The following is a 16,684-nucleotide window of genomic DNA, read 5'->3' on the forward strand; positions in this document are numbered from 1 at the left end:
AGATCGCGTGGCAATTAGCGCAGTCGGCTGACAGGTCGAAATTTAACGCTCCCGTGGTCAAAGGTCCCGAGTGTGAGTGATGCTGGGTGATTGCAATTGCTGAATGAGCGCCGCAAACCCAGCGTCTTGCAAGACTGCACAATTTCCTGATTGGTGAATTCGGGGCCGGGGCGCAGTCACAGTGCAGGCCTCAACGTGAAGTGAAACGTTGCAGATGCGTGGCGTGTGGTTGTTACGCTATAGTGACCGATCCGATCGATCCAATAGCAAGGCGTTGATCGCGAGACAATCACAAAGGATTGAGTCTTGAGTTTGCCGATGAGTGTGCCGATGCTGACAGGTCTTGCTCCTGGCAGGCGGGCGATGTACGCCAGAGTCAATACGGCAACCTGAGATAAGCCGAGGCTCTTTCCTGTGGTCGCGTTTCTAGTCTGGCAATACTTCTTGCTCTTCGAGCGGAGCGCGCCTTCCCGTGGCGCTATACAGTGGCTTTGCACCTCGGAGCTCCCTTGCGACGATGGACTATGCAGACTCGAGATACGTCGAGGAATTGGGTCAGGTGATGCTCCACCTGTCTGCCCTCAAGTATCTACAGGCGATGTCGGGGAACTTCCGGCCCGTCCGGCGGGAAGCGGTGCTCTGCGCCTCGGCCAAGGCGATTTGAGGTGCGTGGGTCGTCTGTTTTAGACAGAAGTGGTGCCGAATGCACTCACGAACCGGAATGAGACTGTGCGCAGTCAACAATCGTGGCAGAAAAGATGCAGTCGCGACTTATAGGTGCCTGAGAGAAGACAAACAAGTGGCTGATGGAAATGGCGACCTGATGAGGGTGATAGATTGGGTGAACGAGGTGGGTGGGCGCGTCGCTGCTGCTGGGCCAGGTGGCAGGTGCGACAAATTCAGGTGAAGTATTTGAGGGCTGACTCATCCAAAGTTGGCCCCCTTTGTGATCACGGGAGTGACTGAACTTCAAATGACTTGGCGGGATCGGAGCCGACGTCAGCCAGCGACGAAGGGAGAGGTCGAGAAGGGGGATCGCTTATAGAACTGCGGTATTGGAGCGGGGTAAATCAGGAGATGACAAGGGCGGCGCGAGGGCGATCCAGTCCCTGATGATCGCGGTCGCAGCTGAGCTTCGGGGCGATGTGTTTGCTCGCAGGTGAGACGCCAAGCATAGAGCGGCAACGAAGCGTTCGAGGTTCGTGGCTGTCGTCTAGGCGAGGAAAGGCGTGGTTCGATCGGTCATCTTAAGAAGAGGTGTTGGAACAGACGAGCGGGCAAACAAGCGGGCACCAAACCACGAATGGTCGTCTGAGAGAGGAGTGAAGTGGGTGCAAATGCGAGACACCTACGGAACTCAGACGGCGTCGCTTCCAACCCCGATCGTGCTAAAGATAGACAAGCCAGATGGAGGTCCAGCTATAGCTGTGCTGCATTCAGCGATTTGCTGGGCAAACCGGAAGAAATCACGATTGCAGCCTGTCGTCTTCATCAGCGATCTGCCGCCCATCGCTGCTACAGCAGCATCCGCCAGCAGGGCTGCCGAGCTGCCTCGATGCATGAATACCGGTATCGGCTGCGCGCCCTACTCTTCGATCATGCTTCGCCGCGCGGAGCCAAGGCGGCCGCGGGAGAAAAGCGAGCAGCATCGTGCATGCTGTGCAGCCTAGCTTTGCCCTCCTTCACCTGTGCTAGTCGGCAGTGGCGGGATGGAGGGCCCGGCCGCTGTCTCTGCCGTGATCAGATGCCGCGCAAGCCTAGGGCCAATTATAAGTCCATGCTGCAGAACGTAGCGCGCCCACGCCTCCGCGGAGCAGCAGAAGCAGAGACATGCGCTTAGGTGCCGCCTCGTGGATCTGCTCATCATCGGCGCTGCACTCATGACTTGAGCTGCAATCGGCCAACGATGCAGCACAAGCGGTGTTCTGCGTTTCGGTGCTTGCCAGTGCAGTTCAGCGCCCTGCACCCACCGTAAAACCACCACTGCACGTATAGCGCTTGCCCTGGAATATCAGGCCTCTCCACGCGCGGCGTGGATCACTGCTGCTGTGTGCACACAGCTTGGCTTTTCAAATTCAACCGCCAGATCGCGATCGGCCCATTCTCCGGCGTTTGACACATGCAAGGCTCAGCGACGTTAAACGAATACTATCATCATCATCATCATGGCTCAGCGTGAGTGCGAGTGTCTCCCCTGGCGCTTGTTTCATCATGGCAGCGGGATGCAGACATTATTACGATCAGCACGAAGGAAGTTCAACTTTGGCTACTCTCGACTGGTAGTGTGACACCTGGTCATGTGTCTCTCTAATTGTCTAAATTTCAGTTCGCACATCTCGCCGTTTTCCATGTTCCAAGACGTGCATGGTAGCCAAACAATTCGTGAAGCATGGCTTTGTCGCGCGTTTACTCTGCCTCGGCGCATCAGCTCGTGCCGCATCTCTCGTGCAGGCTACAACAACAGCACCTCCTCTTGTGCTTTCGTCATCGGCTGGGCGCAATCAGGCGATCCCACTCAACACACTTTGACTGCACAGAATCCAGCGCTGACCTTCCAATCTATGGCGGGGGACGTGGCACAAGACCTGATATATGATGAGTCAGTCGAGCGCCGGGTGCCAAGCCACAGTCCTGAGTGGGCAAGACTTGGCTCCACACATGCATCATCAGCATCGAGATACGTCTGCGCCGCATCAGCGTAGCCGCCAGATTCAAGACGATGTTCACGATTGCTGTGAATGGCTGTGTCACTGCTGCATGCATGCGCTGCGATGTCGCGGGCCTCGGGCGGCTTCGGTGCTCTGCTGAGACTTCACACTCCATGCAGACTTCAAAGGTGTGTTGTAAGGACGCGTTATGACGATTTTTACGTCGCGCTTACAGTGTGTTCAAGTGAATTTGTAGAAGAGAACGAAAGGTATATACAGGATCGAGGAACAAGAAGCTCTCAATATGTATACTCGTCACACTCATCGAATTTGACTGACTGAGACCAGCGGAAATTCGGATGTACTTTCCCGCGGCTTGCGCTCTACCTTGCATGGGCGTGCTGCAGCTCAGCGATCGAGTATAGACGATTATCATGGCGCTCGTCTAGCCCGCACGATGAGAGCAGGTCGCAATAACCGATTCGCGCGGAGCCACCGACGAGGCCGCATCTCACGGCCGGAGGACAGGCATAACCTTACGCACAATGATGAGTGCTTGGATTCAAGATTGTCATTTCGTTGTCCGGGTATGGTGGTAGTATTCGTTTAGCCGTTTTATATAAAACGGCTAAACGAAACGAATACTACCATACCATACCACAGCCTCGTCAGCGCTCGGCTGAGCAGCCTTCCTCAAGGACAAAGTGCCTGCCTCTCGGCTGGTATGGTATGGTATGGTATTATTCGTTTAACGTCGCTACAAGCACCCGATTCGTCATTCGAAGGGTCGTCAAAGCAAGAACATGTTCACAATAGGTAGTCAAACCTCGCCCTTCGCGTCTCTTTTTACGACGTTGCCGTTCAGCGACTCAAGTGGCGTCGGCCCTGGATTGAGCCAGTACACAAGTCGCGCTCATACTCACGGGCCGCCTGCACATGCGCGATTCGTAATTGGTCGGTGGAAGGGTTCCTGTTGTGAATATCATTGTGCAAAAATTCGTGCATCACGTCTACAAGCACACACATCGAGTCGTAAGTGCTGCAGAGTGAGTGATTGATGTGTTCGTTTGGACGTATACAGCCCGTGCTGCGATGTGTCTAGGCCCATCAACGGACGTCCGGCAAAAGCGGAGCTGCTTGATCCTTTTCCACACGACAAGGCCGCACGCGGAGCACCCACGGTCCTTGCAGCAGTTATGCCACGTACCGTATGCGAAGGACTGATCGTCGGCATATATCCTCATCATCACTCACAGTGCTAGAGCTGCACATGTGTGGCTGAGACAGTGTTGCCGGTCGCGTCTCACGGACCTTTCCCGTCGGAACCGAGAATCCGGGCTCCACACGACTCAAAGCTGCAGTCCATCGTCGGACAGGCCTGGCTTGGGCCTGGTCCAGAACAAAGAGATGGATGAGTCAAATGATCAGTCCGTCAAAGTGTCTGACGTCCGCGGCATTCAGAAATCGGCCAGAGGGTCTTGGAATCTGACCCTTCACTCGGGGATCGCACGTACGCGCCGCGAGGAGCATGCAGGGCCTGCATCATGGCAAGTACGTGCGCACCCTCGTTCTCGTGCGATCTTCTGGCGTGGATCATCCTGCTTGCTCTGCTTCTCTGCCGGCATAGCGTCGGACATCTCTTGCTTGAGCTTGGCTCAAAATTGACAACTTGGCGGATGGAGGGAGATTTTGTTCCGATACTTACATCTCCGCATTCGTCCGTCTAAGCGAGGTTGCTAGCAGACGTCACGCAGACCCACTCAAAACTGTATCCACCTGAGTGAACCGCTCTAGCTGCGACGGAGTGGTTAATACCGAAAGCGGGCAGGCAGCGCTTTCGCACGCTTCGAGATGTCGAGTCGGCTAAGACGTCGAGCCGACCTCCGGCTATATGTGCCTTCTTGGCCTTAGCTTAGGCGCAAACTAGCCAGCAGACTAAAATAGCGCCCGGCGAACAATCCCACAGCAGGGGCTAGGCGAGCAGATTGCGCGAGACAACTCGCAATTCTGCAGTGCAACTCACCACTGCTCACCTTGATGCACGCGAGCCGCGCGATTCTCCTCTCTCGCAGACGAGCGCACTGCCTGGGATCACGACGTACGCTCTGGCAGCGCTGACACCCGCGACGACTCAGTGAGTATAGGCGATTCTCGTGCATCGACCCGGGAGTTTGGTGGAGCCTGAAGAGTTTTTCCGATCTTGACGCGGCATTTCTATACTCCGCTATACCACGTGCGTTCGTACATTCCTCTCTTCGTTTCACGTCGCTACGTACAGCATGAGTTATACACTGACGGCGTTGTGAGAAGATCAAAAAAATATGGAAGGTGACAGACAATGGACGAGGTCAGGAGGGTCAAGTCGAACGTGTGCCAGGACTGTCGGGCTGATCAAGAGGGTAGCCATATTCACATTCAGTCAGATCAAGCGCACTACTCTTGGCTTGTGTAGCAGTCTGTGAGATGGAAACGTAAGCAGGCGAGATGCGGTGCGCGTGATGATGCAGGTGAGCCCGATGCCCCTCGCATGTCGTCGTATTGTGATTCATGTTGGTCCGCATTGCATCTTGCTTTCTCGTTCGAGCCGAGGTGCATTCGTGATTTCCTCTTTTTGAGCACGAAGCGCCTTCCAAACGCAGATCTTGGATGCGGGACAGGCATGTCCTGCAGGCCTTGACACCCCACAAGAAGGGCATTTCTTAGTGAGACCGGGCCAAGCAATTTCAGAGGAGACGAAGACCAGACTCAGCTCGAGCCCGCGTGCTGGGACACAACAGTGCGAAGCATTTGGCCAGATCGATCTCTAAACGCACTGAAGTAGCGCCAAAAACGGTCCTTTTGGCAGGAGCTTGGCAGCACGTCGATCCGACTCTGTGCTGTTCGAGCTTGAGCGTGATAGGGCATCGTTTGTCAGGGTGTACACTCCATGTACGAAGCGACGTTGAGAACAGATCAAATCAATGAAAGAGACCGACTTCGCTTCCTCGCTTGCGGCTGATGCCCTCTTGCATCCACAATTATCGAGACGCTCGATCTGGACGTTCGGCAACGGGAGTCCGGTATGCGGACGCTCGCACGACGAAGATGATGTGCAACGCCGCTACGTAAGCGGAGCAAATGCTGCATGGGAGTGGCAGCGGCAATCTCGCACCGCGTTGTGCAGCAAGCGGGCACACAATGTCAGCTTGCCAGAAGACTTCCGTCCGGCAGGAGTGAGTAAGTGAGTCGTGAGTCACGGTGATGTGTCATTTCGACGTCGCTACGTACACGTGCACACTGACGGATCTACACGCAGCCTTTGGAAGCCAAAGGCTACTTCTATGGCCTCAAATCGCAAGGGGAAAGCGGAGTTCGTGAGCGCCAAACTCCACGATGCTCGACAAAGCACACCTTACGTTAGCTGAACATCATATCGCCGAGATCAGCCAGCGCCAGAGATCTCCATCAGGACGAGCTGACAAGCTAGCACATCATATTTGAAACGCAGCCAATGAACCCGGCGTCTTCGCCACGACACCATGACTCTCACCGCAAGAGGAAATGGCGACAGCGTGTCGTCGGCAAAGGTGGCGAGATTATGGACAGCTGAATCTCTCCATTGAGATGTTGAAGCCGGACTCACGACTGGGACTACCTCTGGTAGGACAACTCCGTTCGACACACTCAATCAGCGGATGTTGATGTGTCTGAAAATCACGAATTCCTTGCAAGGGGCATCGTTCGAGGTGGAAAACGCTTTGACGTACGGGAACATTTACAGGCCCGTTGCAGCTGATGCTGCCCTTGCATCTGTGCAGACGATCGCGTTTCCGAAGGATGGCCTGATGTCGCCTAATGTCTCTTTGCAGGCTGAGTGCAGCAGTCCTCGGTGTCGCTCTGGCGCGCTGGTCGAGAGCCACGTCTGTATGGGGTCGATTGGTGTTGTTGTTGTTATCATCGTTGTTATTGCTGCACTCTTTTCCTTCTCCAACCGCGAGGTTGAGTAAGGGAAGGCAATGAAAGTCATCGTCGAGCAATGTTCGACCGGTGCAGTCTTGATGCACCAGCGCACAGACTCTTGACTTTGGTCGGGCCATGTGGCGTGGTCACAAGTGACACAGTTCGATTCGAACGAAGCGGTAAAAGCGCGCAGCGGCAAGTGCTGGTGACCGCTGCGGATACTGTCACCGGATCCGATGCTACACGAATTCCTGCAGCGGAAAGGTGGAGTGGATGATTACGTTGATCGATCGATCAGTCCTGTTCCGTCTTGATATCTGTTCAATGCCAAAGGAGGTTCAGGTCCCTCTTGCATCGTGATTACTGCGACGTGATAAATGACAGAGAAGGCCCATTTCTTTTGAACAGAAAGACAACGATCCATGCTCCGAAAGCGGAACGTAAAGGCAGGGCTCGGGTTGCTGCAGCGGCCAAGCCCGCTTGCGTTGGCATAGATCTGCGCAACATGCTCCGCTGCAAAGCCACGCAAGGCACCGAGACGCAGCAAGGAGCTCTCTTCGCGAAGCTTGGCAAGACGATGTGAAGCGCGTCCAGATTGCTGCTGCTAGCTCTCTGCACGACGAATGCTTTCAAGCTAGCGAAGAGCGATGCGTGCTCGGGTGGATGAACACCCTCAAGAGTCGCTTGATAAGGAATGGGTTGCAGCGGAGCTTATCTGCAACAAAGAGATCGCAGAGCAAGGACCTCAGACGACCCGTGGACGTGCTTCAGGGCGTGAGAAAGTTCGACCTCTCATTCGGAGAATTTCGTGGCCGCCATCAGGTTGATTTTGACGTAAGCGCTATAAATGGGGTCCGGTCAAGACATTGCTGAGGCGGTTGCGGCGAAGGCCAGGAGGCAACAGGGCTCGATGAAGCAGCAACCATCGAACAACGGCGAGCATACGCACCATCCACGCTCTTCCGTCACAGCCAGCGCCTAATCTGGAATCCGGCATGCAAGCATATCTGGTCTGCGCCTGCATGCTTCCCGCCCCGCATACTCGTGACTGTTGAGATATGCGAGATGAGACATGCTAGCTGCGATGCTGACTCGACCTCAGATCCGTGATCAAGCAATACATTCATCCGCGATCCCTTGCTTCAACGTTCAAATTTGCTGGACAAGCAGTCGCGACCGTTCCAGTTCAGTCCGCGGCATGCAAAATCGAGCGCCAAAGCCAGCGGCTTGGTCGAGAATGCTTGGACGGATAATGTGACTACTCCTCTCTCATGCTCGACTGTGCATGCCCCTGATTCGACCAAAAGAACGCATGAGAGACTGTGCATGCCCCTGATTCGACCAAAAGAACGTTTCATTGCGGCAACAAGGTCTTGTGACGGCAAGGCATGGCTTCGATGGATCCCAAAGATACTGGACATGGACGCGGCAGTCACGAGTTGGCCGTGAAACCCCCGGGTGGGCGGGCGCCGAGGCAGCAGTCTCATATGAGAGCCATGTAGAGCTCGAGCGCGCGAGCGCGCGAGCGCCTTAGTGACGGATCCGGAGCGCAAGCAGCACGGCCTGCCTTGACCGCTGACGTATCCTCCATTATACAAGCCACCGCGATGACCAGAGCAAGACCTCGAAGGTCATGTGCGCAATAAGCAAGGGAAAGCACCGAGATGCGACCGCAATCTTCGGAGCCGAAGCGCGTCTGCTTGCTTATTTCAATTCCGAGTCGCGCCCCATGATGCAGACTCGATTGGCTCGTGAGTGAGTGACAAACAAGGCCTCTTTTCGCCTCTTTTGACAGATTGACTGATGCGTTTAACGTCCCTCGTACATGGGTGACACACTCCCGGGCTCTCAGTTGTGACGAAATAGGCGCCAGCTGGCGCAGCGGGACGTCTGAGGGATTTCGGTGATGGGAGGAGTTCCGTAGTGAGACCGGCATTTGCGTAGACGTCGAGTGGCGAATGAGCAAGTCAAGATCGAGCAGCACGACCCGCGCGTGCAGCATATCGATTGAGGTCAGTGGCGCCATATTGCGTCAGATGCGAAGGTAGCGAGCACGCTTTGACGGAGAAGAGAAGAGCGGGGGACATGAGTAGTTGCGAGGCGACCTATCAGTCCACGACTCAGTCACTGCGAGCATCTGAACGGGCTTGCTGGAGGCGAGCATGGCGGTCGATGTTGTAAATGAAGGCGCCACGATTGTGACGCGGGAATCTTCAATCGATCGCATGCCCGCGCTCCACCGTTGTAGTTTTGATTGATGCAGTAATTGTAAATGTCTATTCGTTCGATGTCGCTTCGTATGTTTACGATTGTTGTGGGGTGTACACACTGACAGTCTTGTAACTTGGTGGCTCTTCGAAATGACAGAAACGTTCATGACTGATGCACGCCGTCGTAGGAAGCGACGTCAAACAAATTGAACGACAGAAGGAACGAATCTCAAAGTCTGATGCAGCAATCCGTATTGAGATCAAGAAATCCTGTGGCGACTCGACCTTGTCATGCGCTCAACAACACAACATTCACCGCCGGCGAATTCTGGAGCTGCGGCCCGTCTAGCTGTGACGAATTGACGTGTTGCGAATTCGTTCGTTGAGCAAATCACCAGCGATCACAATCGTGAATCAAAATGCTGCGAATTCAGAAAGTGCCGTCGACGCGAAACACGAAATCGCTCGTGACCAAAGCTGCATCGTCGACTATCAGCGTGACTGAGTGACTGACTGCTGACTGTATTTGCGGTCTGCTGATGCTGATGCATCCGTTCAACGTCGCTCCGGTCGCGGTTGTGGCGACGGGCTCTCGGAGCTGTGCGGTGAGTGCCTCGTCTTCCTGACGCTCGAGGCTCGTGCTTGCTGTCTGCGTATCGTGAGAACAATTCAGCGGTTCCTCGACCGTCGCTGCTGCACCGGCGCAAAGGAGTGCAACAACATTCCCATTCGCGATTATCATTGCAATTGCAAGGCCACAGAGAGAGAGAGAGAGAGAGAGAGAGAGAAAGACACACACACACACAAAACAACGGGCAGTCGTTCAGTCAGGCTTGAGGAGCATCCACCAGCACACAGCGCGTAGCGAATCAGGTGGCTCCGAGAGCTCCGGTTTCCGCGAAGGGAGTCGAGTCGGTGTTGATGGTGCATGTGCCTGTGCTGCTGTGCAATTGCGAGCCTGCCGCTGCTGCATGCTGCCGCTTGAGCAGCAGCAGACCCTCAACGAAGCGCGTGGAGCAAGGCGGCGACTAGGCGACAGCACGAAATTGCATGGCGCGCGGACTTGCACAGCCCACTCGACTCGATCGTGCTCGTCTCGATCGCAGCACCCTCTCTCTTGAGCGCATGCACTCCCTTGCTGCTGCTCATGCAGCGCCCGCGGCCCCCTCGGCTCACGCGGTTCTCACAGCTCGATCGAGGCCAAGGGGGACTTCCCATCAGCGCGGGCCGTTTGCCCTGGATATATTATATTGCCTATATTGCCTTGCGTTGAATTTGCGCGTGTAAGCGCACCACGTCGCGCGAGAGAGCCCCGGGGACCCTATGCACCGATCTATACGGAGCTGGAGCGTGACGAATCATCATGAATTGATTGCGGTGATGAATGCGATGCATCATGCGCAAAGCAACCACGCTGCGAGTGAAGTCACGCTACACAGGCTAGGCAAGCAGCCCTTTGTTGCTCGATCCCAAACATCGAATCAGGATCGAGGTCTTGACTGCCACTCCCGCCTGGTCGACCTCATCTGAATACGGTCACGAGTCGCAATCACAATTTTACACGCCCCTCCAATTGTAGTCCATGAGCTGAGTCCCTCATAGACCCCAGACACCACTTTTGGTTATCTTTAACGACCTAACGTTTCATCAGTCGACTAGTCTCTTGCGACCAATCGCAGCCTGGCAGCCTCGCCAATTGGCTGTGAATGCCGTCCCGCGACACACCATACTCACCTCCATTCATCTCTGACGAATCTGCCTCACGCCTCACCCGGTTTTACAGCGCTTCGACCCGTGTTAGTCGTTCATCGAACTAGGCTATACGTCTCTGGCCTGGAAGAACGAGCGCCCGACGTCTACGCAGTGACGGTACTGCAGCACGCTACACTGCGATCTTGTGCTCTTTTCGCAGCAGCGGTCAAGCGTGCGCATCGAACCTCATGCACAAGGCAGCTTCTTCCACAGCCTCTGCCGGGGGACCGAGCTCGACAATTGCTGCAGGCTCAGTCGCGAGCCCAGAGAAGCGGCGACCTTCGGCTTTGGCGTTTTGGCAGAACAGAGCGAATCAGCCGAGCGGACTCGACACACAGCCTGGTCAAGCGTCTGCGGTCAGTTCTGGCTTGCGCGGACGAGTCTCTGAGAGGCAACCAAGCGCCGATGTGGCACCCCCTGACGGTGCTTTAGCCCAACGAGCGGACAAGCAAGGTGCCGAGCTTGGTCAGAATTCGCCTTCTGGCGCTGCTGGGCGCAGTGACCCTGAACGTCCGACGCGAAACGATTACAGTCCTGGCGATCGGATGCGCAGCTTGGACATGAAGAGAGGAGCCAGCTCTCCGACGCACACATCCGATCGAAGCGGCAGTGATCAAGGCGAAAATTCCGGCAGTCCGAACGCATGCAGCGCTCCGACTTCTAGAAGAGGCAGCCACGACATCTCCAACAATGCAAGCGCATACCGCCATCTCGGCGGTCAAAGTTCCCCTGGGCCTGGAAGATCCTCTTCTCGTCTGTCCCGCTCATACAGCGAGACATCTGTGACAGAGCCGGAAGGTTCGACCTCTGGCTCGCGGCGGACCTCTTTGCGAATGAGTGTTCCTTCTGAAGATAGGAGACTCGAGGCAAACCGACCCCTATCCCCTAGAGCTGTGTCGAGATCATCAAAAGCGAGACGGATACTTATCAGTGAAGCGCGCAAAAGACAGGAAAAGCGACGCAGCACCTCTCGCAAGGATGCAGAGGACCAGGAAGATGAGCTCGATCCCCGCTCCGATGGCGATGCGGAACTCAGCGAAGAGGAAGGCGCTGAACTTTTTGTGGCAGGCCAGCGTCGACGCTTCAGCGATACACTGGCAGCCGACGCGCAGGATCTGGGTGCGCGCGCACTTGCGGAAGCGAGCGCGTCCCTTGCCCCTGTTCACGGGCTGAGAGGAGCCAGCGCCCTAGACGTTTCGCGGTCTTTGACACCTGGGGCGACGTCTAGCAGCACGACGTCTTTCCATGATGCGACCTCGAGCCCAGAAGGCAGCGTGGGGAGCGACAGCACTGCAGATAGTTTGCAAGATCGCTCGATCATGGTCGAAGCGCGCTCTACTCCTGTACAGCACTCGCCATGGTCAAGCAACGTCAAACGTCGATCTAGAAGGCATGTGGGACGGGAGAGCGAGGAAGAAGACTCGGGAGACGAGCGGCCAGAGAGACTGTCCCCCAGACCTTCGGAAATGACTTCGTCGTCGACTCTGCGTCAGGATGCCCTTGATGATGAGAGGGACTACCGCGAACACTCTATAGCTTCAGCATCCCGCACTCTTCAGCAGACTATGTCCGGCGATCCTCTTCGACCGCACGCCGACGAAGACGGGCACGCAGTGGCTCAGCAAGAGCTGCTGCGGACTCCACCATCGCGGAGTGACAGTGCATCGACAATATTTGGCTCTTCCCTAGCTTCTCTGTCACCGCCGATGTCCCCCGACGTCTCGACCGGTTCGGAGTACAGCAGCTCCAGCCGGAATTTGCGACATACCACAAAGAGTGGAGAGGGCGGCCCGCTCTTGCGACTCTCGAGACACGCAAATCTGCCACCACCTCGACCTTCTCCAACGTTGCCGCCTCCTCCAACACCTTCTACCGCTACTCCTCGGACCAATGTAGCTGCACAGCGAGCATCTCCGTCGCTCTTCGACACTTCCAGCGATCCACTGGCGCCCGCGAGGTTGCGCAGCCAAAGCTTAGGACACGCAGGCAATAGTCTCGATCGGCAGAGCGGTCCGTTGCTCTTGCCTTCAGACGCACCACTTTTGACTGCCAACGAGGCGGTCAGCCGATCCCAGGGTAGCGGGCCCTCTAATCGAGCGCGCTCGGGAGCAAAGGATCATCTGATGTCCAGGACTTCCAGCGGTGGATGGCGTTCTGGCATTGCGAGCAGCTCTTCCAGTGCAGTGCACCTGCCTCCAACTAAAGAAGAGGAGCTACCCTTGGCATTGACTACGGCTCCGCTGCCATCTCTATCACATCAGGAGACCCAGGAGCGCACAAACCTCGAAGGAATCCCAAGAGCTCGGGGCAGACCGAGAGGAGCTACCATCGGTGCTCTCCCTAGTGGTCAGACTGCTGGCCTGGGTTCTCGGTACACCGCACCCGCTCGTACCCGGCCGCGCTCAATGCTTGCGAATGAAATTCTCATTCCTGGCGGACCCGAGAGAGCCGAAAGCGGCAGTGAGAGGGGAGAAAATGCGCTTGAGTTGCCTTCAGACGCGTGCGCGTCTACGAGCTCACGCGGCGACGCGTCTGGCGTTAGCGCACCCAACGGTTCCTCGCAGTCGCGCCGAACATCTATCAGCACGCCAAGTGCCGCAACGACGGACACGAGCATCGGAAGCAGCGACGCCAGTGCGCATAACCTTCCAACGTTGGATTTCAGCTTTTCACGCATGCCAAGCCATCCGGTCGAGGCGGGAGCGCTTTCTCCAGTCGTCACCACCCTCAACGAAGCATCAGGTGGTAGAAGCTCAAAAAGCAACAGTATCAGTCACAGCGCCGACGAGCAAGCAGAAGGGCGAGAAACGAGATCGATGAGCATCACTTCAGAGACTGCGCGAACCCAGCCACTTCCAGTCTCAAACGCGGGCAACGGGTACCACACTCCTTCAAGTATGATCAGCGGTGGACGCAGCCGAAGCGGCAGCACCGCCAGCCTCCTGCAGCAAGTACAGCACCCGCGCTCGCACGCCAGCTTCGTCATCGCCGTGGTGGGTCACGCAGGCTCGGGCAAGTCGACGGTCATCAAAAAGGGTTTGCGTCAATTTGGCCTGTCCAAGCCGCAAATTCTTTCGGAAAAGATTGCTTCTCATTCTACGTTGTGCATTGTGGACCAGGAACAGCGCACGATCGAAGTGCTCGAGATAGATGCTATGGTCCTGCTCAATGGCCCGAACAAGCGCTTTGCGTGGCCAAAGTTCCTTCCGCACATCGACGCTGTCATTCTTTGCTATGACGCGGCACACGTGTCGTCGTTCCGTGGAATGTCCGAATTGCTGGGTGAGTAGCTCTGAAGGTGCGACCAGGCAGCGGAGTGAGCGCTGACTTTCACTTGACGCTACATGCCTCACAGAGAATTTCGCGATGCAAGAAGTCTGCACTGTGATGCTGGCATGCAAATCAGAAATCTTCCCCAAGAAGGTGGATCCGTACTACGCCTCCGACATGGCTGCCGTGTACAATGTAGGCCTTGCGGAGTGTAGCGTGCAAAGCGAAGAGGGCAAGAAGCGGATGCGAGACTGCTTTTCTTACCTTGTGAAGGAGGTGGCGAAAGCGCGAGGCAGCCGAAGGTCCAATCCAGACTCGCTGGGTATGGGAAATGCCAGCCGCAGCTACTCGGATCTGCCCGCGAGTGCGTCGATGAGCTCATCGGGCAGCCAGCACACCAGTCCTGCACTCAGCTCCGGCGGCTTCTCGTCCTCAGGAGCAGCCGACAACAGTGGCCTTGCTCGATCCGTCCAGCAGCAGTTGCACGTACAACAAGGGCACGCTCACAATGCTGTGCGCGCCGGCAGTACCCGAAAGATGAGCGATGCGACGGTGGCTTCGATGGACGCGCCGTCCTTCGCTGGCAGCCACGACACGGAAGACGACGCTGCATTCCAGCAGAGCATCTCTAAAGCGCAACTTGGACTGCAAAGCGCCAAGTCCGCGGGTGGCTACATTAGTATTGAAGAGCTGTGGGAGCGCCTCTTTGTCGGTGCGGTGACGGGTGACGGTGAGATGTGCTGCGAGCTCGACAGTCGAGCAATCAGCCAAGCTAATCAAATTTCTCCTTATCTACCAGACGAGAATTTCTTGCCCATGTTCATGACCTTCTACAGAGGCTTCGCACGCCCAGTCGAGTTGCTGCGCCAAATCATTTCGCGCTTTGACAAATTGGCCGAGAGCGAAGCTTCCGATGGCATCGTGCCCCGCTTCTCTATGATGCGGTAAGCTGATCTGGTACGAAAGCAGCAGCGCCAAAGTCATTTGCCTGACCTCATTCCCCTTCTCCTCGTCCTACTCGTAGCTTGACTGCAATGCTTGGAAGCTGGATGCGAGAATATCCCGGCGACCTTTCGGCCTCAGAGACCTTCGCTCAACTCTGCGATTTCTTCGATCGCTTGTTGCGTCACACCGCCACGATGCACGTTGCTGCACCTCTGGAGCCCCTGCTCGACACTGTGCGCCTTTCTGTGGATCCCGATGCCGCATGGAGCAAGAATCAGGACAATGACAAGCCTCGTTCTGTCGCAGCCGATGTGCCGCCCGTCAGACCTAATCTTCCTGCAGGCAGGACCGGCGCCAGCAACGACAGTGCCGTGCACGCAAACGTGGCACACCTCGCCAACGAGTCGTACCAAGAGATGAACCGACTGCGAGCCTACTCGGACAGCTCTGGCAACAGCGCACCGCTGCCAGAAGCTGCTGTCTCTGGTGAAAGCAACCAGCATCTCTCCCGTCCAGACCTGTCTTCGAGGCATCGCAGCGCCTCTGACGCCACTGAATCGAGCGAAGGTCAGCGCAGCGGGACTGGCAGCACGACGACAAGCTCCAACTCCATCCCGCGCCTACCGGCAGCACCGAGTCAGGAGGCCATCCAGAGTGCCCCGTCTCTGCATACGCCGGCACCATCACTCGTATCGCCATCGAAGTTGTCACAGTCAACAACCCCCTCGACGCTCTCCAAGCTCTCTTCTGGGCCGCTGGAGTCATCTGAGGGCCTTACGGGGACACGTAAATTGGCGCTTCGCAGCGTGTCCAACGCGCTGTGCGATCTGCACGAGGATTCGATCGCTCAAGAGCTCACTAGGATCGAATGGGGTCTGTTTTGTGCCATCCGACCCCGGGATCTGCTGCGTCACATTCTAGTGGCGAGAGAGCTGCGAGCGAAGGACGGTCCAGTCGCTCGATCTATTGCCCACTTCAACTACGTGTCGTACTGGGTCTGCACCATGATTCTGATGCAAAGCAAGGCGAAGGTTCGCGCCAAGATGCTAGAGAAGTTCATGAGGGTGGCGTCCCTGTTGAGGAACGTCAACAACTACAACACGCTCCATGCCGTGCTTGCTGGTCTCGGCAATGCCTCAATACATCGACTCAAGACTACTCGAGATCTTCTCAATGGCAAGCCTGTCATCAAGTCTTACCAGAGTCTCGCTCGCTTGATGGGCAGCGATCGAAGCTTTGCTGCTTACCGAATGGCGTTGGATAATTCTGAAGGCCGTACAATCCCGTACCTGTGAGTATCCTTGGGAGTTTTGCGCGCGCGCGCGCGCAAGCTGACCTCGCTTCACTTGCTTTGTGATCACAGCGGCGTGCATCTGCAAGACATTCTGTCTACCTCCGATGGCAACCCATCGAAGCGCGCCAGTGACGGCATGATTCACTGGCGCAAGTTCAAGTTGATGGACGAAGCAGTGCAGGCTATCACGCGATGCCAAAATCACGACCCGCCAGCTGGTCGGAGCAACACCATGATCGAGAAGCTCATTTTGGACTTGCCAGTGCTGGACGACGATGTATTATACGCTCGGTCGCTAGCTGTCGAACCACGGGCATCTGCGCATGCTGGTCCTACCCTGACATCGAGCAAGATCAAGGAGTTCTTCCACGCGAACTGAGATCGGCGCATGTAGGACCATTTCAGCTTTCTTGACGGGCCTTGAGTCCAACGTGCATGAGCCAGGGCTCCACCAAGGGCGCACGTTGCTCTCAGCTCGAACTCAATCACTCCTGGCGACCATCCTTCTTTCCTTCCTCACCTCACTCTTACCCATGATTTTCCCGCTTGCTTTTGTCACGACGCTTTCGCCGATCCTATGTAGCCATGTTTTGCAATTTTTACCCCATCTCGCGTTCTACTCTTGG

The 16,684-nt window shown here is 56.2% G+C and overlaps 4 protein-coding genes across 4 annotated transcripts; 2 read left to right on the forward strand and 2 right to left on the reverse strand.

Moving 5' to 3' along the window:
• Nucleotides 1-5,608: 5,608 nt before the first annotated feature.
• IE81DRAFT_339788 (hypothetical protein) lies at nucleotides 5,609-7,471 on the forward strand (the record flags this gene model as incomplete). Its single annotated transcript, XM_025515586.1, has 5 exons — nucleotides 5,609-5,860; nucleotides 5,944-6,001; nucleotides 6,261-6,630; nucleotides 6,702-6,851; nucleotides 6,972-7,471. 5 exons carry the CDS (start codon nucleotides 5,609-5,611, stop codon nucleotides 7,168-7,170), a joined length of 1,029 nt encoding a protein of 342 aa, XP_025372046.1. The 3' UTR covers nucleotides 7,171-7,471.
• A 447-nt stretch (nucleotides 7,472-7,918) lies between these two features.
• IE81DRAFT_242041 (hypothetical protein) lies at nucleotides 7,919-8,833 on the reverse strand. The gene has a single exon (XM_025511231.1). The coding sequence runs from the start codon at nucleotides 8,611-8,613 to the stop codon at nucleotides 8,071-8,073; it is 543 nt and encodes a 180-aa protein (XP_025372047.1). The 5' UTR covers nucleotides 8,614-8,833; the 3' UTR covers nucleotides 7,919-8,070.
• A 263-nt stretch (nucleotides 8,834-9,096) lies between these two features.
• Nucleotides 9,097-9,693, reverse strand: IE81DRAFT_242046 (hypothetical protein). Its single transcript, XM_025511232.1, has one exon. The coding sequence runs from the start codon at nucleotides 9,537-9,539 to the stop codon at nucleotides 9,228-9,230; it is 312 nt and encodes a 103-aa protein (XP_025372048.1). The 5' UTR covers nucleotides 9,540-9,693; the 3' UTR covers nucleotides 9,097-9,227.
• Nucleotides 9,694-10,532: 839 nt separating this feature from the next.
• Nucleotides 10,533-16,604, forward strand: IE81DRAFT_242056 (ras GEF). Its single transcript, XM_025511233.1, has 5 exons — nucleotides 10,533-13,831; nucleotides 13,905-14,549; nucleotides 14,619-14,763; nucleotides 14,844-16,055; nucleotides 16,128-16,604. Exons 1-5 carry the CDS (start codon nucleotides 10,738-10,740, stop codon nucleotides 16,435-16,437), a joined length of 5,406 nt encoding a protein of 1,801 aa, XP_025372049.1. The 5' UTR covers nucleotides 10,533-10,737; the 3' UTR covers nucleotides 16,438-16,604.
• The last annotated feature ends 80 nt before the right edge of the window (nucleotides 16,605-16,684 follow it).

The sequence above is a fragment of the Ceraceosorus guamensis genome, assembly GCF_003144195.1.
Source record: "Ceraceosorus guamensis strain MCA 4658 unplaced genomic scaffold IE81scaffold_8, whole genome shotgun sequence".
Taxonomy (NCBI): domain Eukaryota; kingdom Fungi; phylum Basidiomycota; class Exobasidiomycetes; order Ceraceosorales; family Ceraceosoraceae; genus Ceraceosorus; species Ceraceosorus guamensis.